This window comes from Oncorhynchus mykiss, chromosome 2 (assembly GCF_057628025.1).
Source record: "Oncorhynchus mykiss isolate SJ-2025 chromosome 2, ASM5762802v1, whole genome shotgun sequence".
Taxonomy (NCBI): domain Eukaryota; kingdom Metazoa; phylum Chordata; class Actinopteri; order Salmoniformes; family Salmonidae; genus Oncorhynchus; species Oncorhynchus mykiss.
In genome coordinates, this window is record NC_143023.1 from 7986577 (window position 1) to 7997363 (window position 10787).

Consider the following 10787-nt stretch of genomic DNA (forward strand, 5'->3'; position numbering starts at 1 on the left):
AAGAAATCTGCAAACACCGGCCACGAACGATGTGTTTACAATACCGCGTTGGGAATAAAGCATCATTTGTTCAACCGCAACTTCTGGGGTAGCTAGCTTTAGCTTGGTACCTAGCTAGCACCAGTACAACCAGCCTGAAAACAATGACCAGTAGAACCTGCCGTCATTTTCACTATTCTTAGCGATGATTTAGGAATCATTGTGAGTAAGTATTAGATAGGCAGTCTCTTGTTGTTCCCCTATTGAAATTGAACTTCAGTTCATGAAGATAAATAGCTAGCCAGCGACTATAGCTATATCATAAGCAGCCAGCTAGCTTAATCTGGCTAGTGAGTCTCAACGGGACCGGGTTATTTGTTGTGAAGCTAGCAGCAATAAGGATTAGGCACAATAGAGGAATTTGCGGTTTGCCTTCAAAATAAAAGTACTTCTTTGAAAGTGATGCAGAAGGTTACAATTGGTGGAATCATGCCATATTTAGACTAGATAATGTTAAACAAGATTGGAATGTGGAGCAATGAAATGGGGTCTCAGTCTACTCGGTGACACCCACAGAACACAACTGTGAAGAGTTTACGCAAATATTAGCGTTGTAGCTCTTATCGCGGGACTGTGACTGTGTGAAATCATCTCCACAGTCAGCCTATTGTGTGTGTTGACATTCATATTGCACTGTACAGCTTTACCTAAGGATTGGGGATCAATGAAATGGGGTATCGGTCTACTCAATACCCAATATATTTTTTCCCAATGTCCTCCTCAGTTATCAGACTCCAAAACATCCACACAGTATAGGTTGACAATAAATGTGGCTCAATTCACAGTTGTTTCAGAGTCCCGCAATGAGAGCTACAACACTAATGTTCTCTGGGCGTCACTGAGGAGACTGATACCCCATGTCATTGATCCACCATCCATAGGTAAGGCTGTACAGTGAAATAAGTATGCCCACAATGCAATTCTAAAGTTTAATACATCCAGTGTAATTTCAAAAGCTTTTGTCAAATTAACATTGTCTTTTGTTGATTTTATATAACATTCCAACCTCGTTTAGCATGATCTATTAAACTGCCATAATTATACTATTTGTATTCATTTGCATCACTGTCAATGGCATGCTTTTATTTTGAAGGCTAACCGCAAAGTCCACTATTTTGGCTAATCCTTATTGTGTCTAGCTTCACATAGATGGGTCCAACCACCATTAATCAAATAAGAACTGTCTTATAAATTAGGGTTATTTTAGATGATGACACCTAGCTATATAGTTAGCCTGGTAACTATAGCTACTGAAACAGATGATGTGTTTTTGGGGAAGAACATTGTTTGCATCTATGAGCTAGCTAGCAACTCTACCAGCATCATAGCATACTGGCATACGTATCGATGAATCGTTGTGACACATAAAATACGAGTGATAGTGTAATAATTACGTTTTAAAAAATGAATGAACGAGTTAGATTATTATGTGACGTGCAGTCATATCCTGATTGGTCAACAAGCTTATTTGACACGCAAAGACCCAAACTGCGTTCCATAGAAATCCTGGTTGAGAATGAAACGACTGGACAAATTAACCACGAAACAGCACAGCAAGTAAGTTAAATGAATATGTTTTACTGGTAATGGGGACATGTGTAAATGCCAACAAAATAACTTTTTGGTCAGTGTGGTGTGTATAACCTTTTATTTAACTGGGGAAATCCGTTAAGAACAAATTCTTATTTACAATGACAGCCTACCCCGGCCAAACCCGGACAACGCTGGGCCAATTGTGTGCCACCCTATGGGACTCCCAATCACGGCTGGATGTGATACAGCCTGGATTCAAACCAGGGACTGTAGTGATGCCTCTTGCACTGAGATGCAGTGCCTTAGACCGCTGCATCCATGTGTGTGTGTTAACTATTTAACTCTACTAGAACGCTTAAAAGGACGGTTTTGGAGGGGGTATCGGTATTGTTTTTTTTGGCAAGGAAGATATCGGATATCGGCCAAAAATGTAATATCGGTGCTCACTACATTTAATCATATTGCTTCCAGCTGTCCTAACTCCCCGGCCCTGACCACCCTAATGGAATAGGGGCTAGTAATTCCATTTCTGACTTTAATTTACAAAACAATAACTTATCCTTAAGATTAGAGCAAGAGAAACAGGAAGTAGCATGTCTCTGACCTCACATCCTGTCCCTCAGGCAGTCAACATTGTGGGAGGAGCCACAGGACTGATCCCCAGTCAGTTCTTGGAGGAGAAGAGGAAGGCCTTTGTGAGGAGAGAATGGAATGGATCAGGTACATTTCTGACTATGTAAAGTGACATTGGGTGTTTTGAAAAGTGCTTCAAATGTAATTATTATTACATAGTTAGAGTTCTTTACACCCGCCTATATAACTCCGAACACTGCCTGGTTCAACTAAGGTGAAATGGAATTGTAACACACATCTCTATACTCAAAAGGTTCTGACATCTACCCCAAAATCATACCTTCTTCCCACCTGTTTGTGTCCTCGACTGTGTCCAAAATGGATCCCTTTACCCTATATAGTGAAAAGTAGTGTACTAAATACACACAGCCTCTATACCCATGACAGTTTATTTCTCAAATTATCACATTTTGCAGCAAACTGCCATGAAAGTATAGGCTGAATCCACACTCTAATAAACCCCCCCCCACTACTTACCCTCTACTTGTGTCCACAACTCAGACGTACTTAGGAAATATGTTTACTCTGGTGCCCTCTTGTGGTTCAGTGAACTTTTAATGTGTTTTGTTCCTCCCAGGTGTTCTCTGTGGGACATTAACAGGAAAGAAGAAGAAGAAGAAGATGATGTACCTGATGTCCAAGAATGCAGGTGAGTTCAGCAGCCATTAGACCTCTCTGATCCTGCTGTTAGACCTCTCTGATCCAGCTGTTAGACCTCTCTGATCCAGCTGTTAGACCTCTCTGATCCAGCCATTAGACCTCTCTGATCCAGCTGTTAGACCTCTCTGATCCAGCGGTTAGACCTCTCTGATCCTGCTGTTAGACCTCTCTGATCCAGCTGTTAGACCTCTCTGATCCAGCTGTTAGACCTCTCTGATCCTGCTGTTAGACCCCTCTGATCCAGCTGTTAGACCTCTCTGATCCAGCTGTTATAGACCTCTCTGATCCAGCCGTTAGACCTCTCTGATCCAGCCGTTAGACCTCTCTGATCCTGCCGTTAGACCTCTCTGATCCAGCTGTTAGACCTCTCTGATCCTGCTGTTAGACCTCTCTGATCCTGCTGTTAGACCTCTCTGATCCAGCCGTTAGACCTCTCTGATCCAGCTGTTAGACCTCTCTGATCCTGCTGTTAGACCTCTCTGATCCAGCCGTTAGACCTCTCTGATCCAGCCGTTAGACCTCTCTGATCCAGCCGTTAGACCTCTCTGATCCAGCCGTTAGACCTCTCTGATCCAGCCGTTAGACCTCTCTGATCCAGCCGTTAGACCTCTCTGATCCAGCCGTTAGACCTCTCTGATCCAGCCGTTAGACCTCTCTGATCCAGCCGTTAGACCTCTCTGATCCAGCCGTTAGACCTCTCTGATCCAGCCGTTAGACCTCTCTGATCCAGCCGTTAGACCTCTCTGATCCAGCCGTTAGACCTCTCTGATCCAGCCGTTAGACCTCTCTGATCCAGCTGTTAGACCTCTGATCCTGCCGTTAGACCTCTCTGATCCTGCCGTTAGACCTCTCTGATCCTGCCGTTAGACCTCTCTGATCCAGCCGTTAGACCTCTCTGATCCAGCCGTTAGACCTCTCTGATCCAGCTGTTAGACCTCTCTGATCCAGCTGTTAGACCTCTCTGATCCTGCTGTTAGACCTCTCTGATCCTGCTGTTAGACCTCTCTGATCCAGCTGTTAGACCTCTCTGATCCAGCTGTTAGACCTCTCTGATCCAGCTGTGTTAGACCTCTCTGATCCAGCTGTGTTAGACCTCTCTGATCCAGCTGTTAGACCTCTCTGATCCAGCTGTGTTAGACCTCTCTGATCCAGCTGTGTTAGACCTCTCTGATCCAGCTGTTAGACCTCTCTGATAACAGTAGTGGGGGTTGTTATACTGATAACAGTAGTGGGTGGTGTTATACTGATAACAGTAGTGGGTGGTGTTATACTGATAACAGTAGTGGGTGGTGTTATACTGATAACAGTAGTGGGTGGTGTTATACTGATAACAGTAGTGGGGGTTGTTATACTGATAACAGTAGTGGGCGGTGTTATACTGATAACAGTAGTGGGCGGTGTTATACTGATAACAGTAGTGGGTGTTGCTATCAGTAACATGTTGTTGGCCAGAGCCGTCTCCTAATGCATATCAAAGCAAAGAACAGCTGGATAATACCTCTATCTCTCATTATTGGCAGACATTCGTTTAATATTTCAGTGATATGAAAGTGTACTACAGTACAGCCAAACTAATACGTATGTGTGGAGTAGGTTAATTTTTCCATCTATTGTGGGCTCTACACCGAGTGTACAAAACATTAGGAACACCTGCTCTTTCCATTCCATATACTGACCAGGTGTCACTTGTTAAATCCACTTTAATCAGTGTAGCTGAAGGGGAAGCAACTCAATAGTAGGAAGGTGTTCTTTAATGTTTTGAACACTAGGTGTATATAACGGTAGTATAGATGACTGTATATAATACTGAACAAAAATATAAATGCACCGTGTAAAGTGTTGGTTTCATGAGCAGAAAGAAAAGATCTCAGAAATGTTCCATACGCACAAAAAGCTTATTTCTCTCAAATGTTGTGCACAAATGTGTTTACATCCCTGTTAGTGAGCATATCTCCCTTGCCAAGATAATCCATCCACCTGACAGTTGTGGCATATCAAGAAGCTGATTAAATAGCATGATCAGTACACAGGTGTACCTTGTGCTGGGGACAAAAGACCACTCTAAAATGTGCAGTTTTGTCACACAACACAATGCCACAGAATTGAATGTACATGTTTCTACCATAAGCCACCTTCAACGTCGTTTTAGAGAATATGTCAGTACGTTGAACCGACTTCACAAACGCGGACCACGCCATCCCAGGACCTCCACATCCGGCTTCTTTATCTGTGGGATCGTCTGAGACCAGCCAACGGGACAGCTGACGAAACTGAGGATTATTTCTGTCTGTAATAAAGCCCTTTTTGTGGGGGGAAAACTCATTCTGATTGGCTGGGCCTGGCTCCCCAGTGGGTGATTCTATGCCGAACCATGGCTGTGCCCCTGCCCAGTCATGTGAAATCCTTAAATTAGGGTCTAATGAATTTATTTAAATTGACAGTTGTTAACTAACTCAGTAAAATCGTTGTATGTTGTGTTTTTATATTTTTGTTCAGTAGTTGTGTTAGTTTTATTACTGAGCAAACTAAGCTGATGGTGGTAGTGTGTCTGTTGTCGTGACGACCAGAGTTTGACCGCCACGAGCTGCAGATCTACGAAGAGGTGGCCAAGATGCCTCCATTCCAGAGGAAGACCCTGGTTCTGATTGGTGCTCAGGGAGTGGGCCGGCGCAGTCTGAAGAACAGACTGATCGTCATCAACCCCATGCTCTATGGAACCACCGTCCCCTGTGAGTCCCAGTCCCCCCTGTGTGTGTGTGTGTGTATATCAACCCCCTGCTCTATGGAACCACCGTCCCCTGTGAGTCCCAGTCCCCCCTGTGTGTGTGTGTGTGTATATCAACCCCCTGCTCTATGGAACCACCGTCCCCTGTGAGTCCCAGTCCCCCCTGTGTGTGTGTGTGTGTGTGTGTGTGTGTGTGTGTGTGTGTGTGTGTGTGTATATCAACCCCCTGCTCTATGGAACCACCGTCCCCTGTGAGTCCCAGTCCCCCCTGTGTGTGTGTGTGTATATCAACCCCCTGCTCTATGGAACCACCGTCCCCTGTGAGTCCCAGTCCCCCCTGTGTGTGTGTGTGTGTGTGTGTGTGTGTGTATATCAACCCCCTGCTCTATGGAACCACCGTCCCCTGTGAGTCCCAGTCCCCCCTGTGTGTGTGTGTGTGTGTATGTATCAGGGGTACAGCAGAAGACAAACTTCAGTCTCCTATGGATGAATGAGATTTTTCCTCACCCCTCTTTCTCTCCTCACCCCCCTCTTTCTCTCCTCACCCCCCTCTTTCTCTCCTCACCCTCCCCTCCTTACCTCCCACCATTTCCTCACCTCCCTCCAGTCACGTCTCGGCCTGCTCGGGAGGAGGAGAGAGACGGCCAGTCGTACTGCTTTGTGTCTCGGTCCCAGATGGAGACAGACATTAAGGCCCGTCGCTACCTGGAGCATGGAGAGTACGATGGAAACCTCTACGGAACCAAGATGAACTCCATCCACGAGGTGGTGGACGCAGGACGTACCTGCATACTGGACGTTAACCCACAGGTAGGTCTGACACACACACACATTTCACACAGTCAGGATCTATTCATTTTAAAGGTCCAGTTCCGTCAAAAATGTGATTTTCCTGTGTCCTTATTACCGCACTTAGGTTGGAATAATACTGTAATGTGAACATTATGATCATGCCTTTTAGTGTAAGAGCTGATTGAAAAGACCACCTGAAATTTCAGCTTGTTTTTGTGGGATTGAGTTTTGGTCTGCCTGGTGACATCACCATGTGGAAAGTTAGTTTAACAGACCAATAAGAAAGAGAGTTCCAAACCTCTCTGCCAATAACAGCTAGTTCTCAGTTTTCCCCTCCCCAACCAGACCACTCTCAGACAGTTCTTTGAGAAATTGTTTTTGCTAAGAAGCTATTTTTTGTTTCTTTTTGACTATTTTGATTGAAAATAATGACAGTAAGGGACCTAATTTGTTACCCAGAAATCATTTGATATTGAGATAAAGACAGCTGCATGGGTCTTAAGCAAAACCTGAATAAGCATGATGTTTGTTGATGGGTCGTGTGTGTGTTGATGGGTCGTGTGTGTGTTGCTGGGTCGTGTGTGTGTGTGTGTGTTGATGGGTCGTGTGTGTGTGTGTGTGTGTGTGTTGATGGGTTGTGTGTGTTGATGGGTCGTTTGTGTGTTGCTGGGTCGTGTGTGTGTGTGTGTGTTGATGGGTCGTGTGTGTGTGTGTGTGTGTGTTGATGGGTTGTGTGTGTTGATGGGTCGTTTGTGTGTTGATGGGTCGTGTGTGTGTTGCTGGGTCGTGTGTGTGTGTGTGTGTTGGTGGGTTGTGTGTGTGTGTTGATGGGTTGTGTGTGTGTGTCGTCAGGCACTGAAGCAGTTGAAGACAGCAGAGTTCATGCCGTTTGTGGTGTTTGTTGCTGCTCCACCACTGGACACACTAAGAGCTATGCACAAAGCCGTGGTGGACGCTGGACTCACCACCAAACTGCTCACGGTCAGTCTCTGGATGTTGGTGGATCTGTGCACAATTCTGACTGTTGTAGTTATTCAGAAGATAATCACTGATGGAAACCTCTCTCACTCTCTCTCCCCTTCCACTCTCTCCCCTTCCACTCTCTCCCCTTCCACTCTCTCCCCTTCCACTCTCCCCCTCCACTCTCTCCCCATTCTCTTTTTCTCCCTCCCCTTCTCCCTCTCCCCCTCCACTCTCTCCCCCTCCACTCTCTCCCCCTCCACTCTCTCCCCCTCTACTCTCTCCCCCTCTACTGTCTCCCCCTCTCCCCCTCCACTCTCTCCCCCTCCACTCTCTCCCCCTCCACTCTCTCCCCCTCCACTCTCTCCCCCTCCACTCTCTCCCCATTCTCTTTTTCTCCCTCCACTCTCTCCCCATTCTCTTTTTCTCCCTCCCCTTCTCCCTCTCCCCCTCCACTCTCTCCCCCTCCCCTTCTCCCTCTCCCCCTTCTCCCTCTCCCCCTCCACTCTCTCCCCCTCCCCTTCTCCCTCTCCCCCTCCTCCCTCTCCCCCTCCACTCTCTCCCCCTCCCCTTCTCCCTCTCCCCCTCCACTCTCTCCCCCTCCACTCTCTCCCCCTCCACTCTCTCCCCCTCCACTCTCTCCCCATTCTCTTCTGCTCCCTCTCTCTCTCCCTCCCCTCTCCCCATTCTCTTCTTCTCCCCCTCCACTCCACTCTCTCCCCCTCCACTGTCTCCCCCTCTCCCCCTCCACTCCACTCTCTCCCCCTCCACTGTCTCCCCCTCTCCCCCTCCACTCTCCCCCTCCCTCTCTCTCTCCCCCTCCCTCTCTCAGGAGACAGATCTGAAGAAGACGGTGGATGAGAGCGCCAGGATCCGCCGGGCCTACAGCCACTACTTTGACCTGACCATCGTTAACGACAACCTGGACAAGGCCTTTGAGCAGCTGCAGGCGGCCGTGGAGCAGCTGTGTTCTGAGCCCCAGTGGGTCCCTGTCAGCTGGGTGTACTGAGAGACACAGTCTGGTTAGGCTGCTCCCTACTGGGCTGGAGGACACGCCGCCCGCTGCTGGGTCCAGGAAGAGGTTGTCCCTAACCACCACGGTTGGGGTTCAATTTCAAATCTGGAAGTAGACGAACTACAATTCCACATTTTTCCCATTGAGGAAAAGTGGAATGTTGGTGAACTTCCTAAATTGACTGAATTGAAATGGAATTGACCCCTACAGGGATGTGAGAGCTAAGGACAAATTGAGACTTATGTTTGTATGGGACTTTACCATGCAGCCCCACCCCGCCTAGCCTCACCTAGCCTCACCCCGCCTAGCCCCACCCTGCCTAGCCCCACCCTGCCTAGCACCACCCCGCCTAGCCTCACCTAGCCCCACCCTGCCTAGCACCACCCCGCCTAGCCTCGCCTAGCCCCACCCTGTCTAGCCCCACCCTGTCTAGCACCACTCCGCCTAGCCCCACCCCGCCTAGCCCCACCCCGCCTAGCCCCACCCCGCCTAGCCCCACCCCGCCTAGCCCCACCCCGCCTAGCACCACCCCGCCTAGCCCCACCCCGTCTAGCACCACCCCGCCTAGCCTCACCTAGCCCCAACCTGTCTAGCCCCACCCCCCTAGCACCACCCCGCCTAGCCCCACCCCGCCTAGCCTCACCCTGCCTAGCACCACCCCGCCTAGCCTCACCTAGCCCGACCCCGCCTAGCCCCACCCCACCTAGCCTCACCTAGCACCGCCCCACCCTGCCTAGCCCCACCCCGCCTAGCCCCATCCTGCCAAGCACCGCCTAGCCTCACCTAGCCCCACCCCGCCTAGCCTCACCTAGCCCCACCCTGCTTAGCACCACCCCACCTAGCCCCACCCTGCCTAGCCTCACCTAGCCCCACCCTGCCTAGCCCCTCCAGGCTCAGTCTGCTCTGCACCACAGGCCCCATCTGTACACTATGCAACTCTCTGGATACGTCCAAAACAGCACCTTATTCCCTATGTAGTGCACTACTTCTGACCAGCACTACATAGGGAGTAGGGAGCCATTCGGAATAGAACCAATGTTCACAATACACAAGAAGAACTTTATTTATTGAACATAGTTTTCTAACTTTAACTTGACTACCTTTCTGTTCATATGGAACGAGAAACAAAATCATGGAGTTGAGGATATTTTAAAAATATTTAATGTTTTATTTTATCACTGTTGGTTGCTCATAACGTTTAGAACAATAATACAAGTGTATTTATTCTGAAAGGAGATGTGAGGAGGGCTTGCTTTGTGACGATACCTCAGTGTGTTAAAACTCTTCTCAGTTTACATTGCATACAATACTTCATCTCCTGGCCACTATGTCCCAAATGACACCCTATTCCTTTATATAGTGCACTACTTTCACCGGAGCCTTATCAGCCCTGGTCATAAGTAGTGCACAACATAGAGAATAGGGTGCTATTTGAGATGCACACCCGGTCTCATCTCTTAACCCTCCATGTAGAATAACAGCCATGTTCTCTCTCTTTAAGGCAGACTAAGGGCTGAGAGAGAGGTGGTAATATCACACCACATCTGTGATATAAAGGTCTTTGTTGCTGTTTCTTGGATGAGACCATAATGTAGGCTAATACAACCCCCCCTCCCCCCCTTGTTACGCCGCTTTCTGTGTGACGAGATTGTGAATGGTTTCATTAAAGGTCGACTCAGCGAGATGTCGTTGCGTGCACAAAGTTAGCATGTAGTGGATCCATTTCCTCCACAACTAGGGAGCATGGAGCACGAGGTTAAACTACTCCGCTGTTTTGGTCCCGTACCTACCACGTTGTAGCAGCGTGAAGCGCACATGCTTTGTGTGACTATCTCACTCATCTCTATATCTTCGTTGCAACGTCATCTCAAGGAGTCTACTTTAAATTCCATTGTATCGTCAGCGGACGGTCTCCCAGTTGGGTCAGTACTCTTGTCAGTACATGTCTGTATGGTGCTGTGTTTTATGTTGGAATAATACTTCCAGGAGACTGGACCTTGACAGCGTACTGCATCTGAGAACTATCTCTTTGTGATATTACTGAAACTTAACCAACTGCCATATCTACTTAAAAGTTATATATTTTACAATTTCAACAGAGCAAAACATTGTATTTTCAGATGTGTCAAATAAATTAACTTTTTTTTTATTTTTTACAACTTGTACTTATCTCAGGTCATATTTATCATATCCAGAGTGTGTAAAAATGTGACTTAATTTATTTCACAGAAGGGTATATTTGTTTATTTAAACAAATCCTATTTCAAAGGTGTAAATGTCTCCCATATTAGTCAATAGAAACAACCATTTGGCTTAGTTCATTAAATGTCAGTAGTTACAGTGCCTTCAGGGAGCATTCACAACCCTCAACTTTTCACACATTTTGTTGTTACAGCCTGAATTTGTTTTTTTATTTACATTTAGATGTTA

General features: G+C 47.3%; 1 protein-coding gene across 3 annotated transcripts in view; it reads left to right on the forward strand.

The window, feature by feature from the left end:
- The window catches only part of LOC149984803 (protein PALS2-like), a 41569-nt gene extending 31530 nt beyond the window's left edge, over positions 1-10039 (forward strand). The window contains exons 1-7 of one of the 3 annotated variants that reach the window (XM_090187141.1): positions 406-1596; positions 2196-2292; positions 2783-2854; positions 5433-5594; positions 6198-6400; positions 7235-7363; positions 8175-10039. In XM_090187141.1, coding sequence (XP_090043267.1) covers positions 1444-1596; positions 2196-2292; positions 2783-2854; positions 5433-5594; positions 6198-6400; positions 7235-7363; positions 8175-8351 — 993 coding nt within the window. In that variant the 5' untranslated portion in view covers positions 406-1443 and the 3' untranslated portion in view covers positions 8352-10039. Of the gene's footprint in view, positions 1-405; positions 1597-2195; positions 2293-2782; positions 2855-5408; positions 5595-6197; positions 6401-7234; positions 7364-8174 lie in introns of those variants that run through there. The other 2 variants (XR_016483833.1, XM_090187136.1) reach the window with 2 other exon arrangements.
- Positions 10040-10787: the final 748 nt, after the last annotated feature.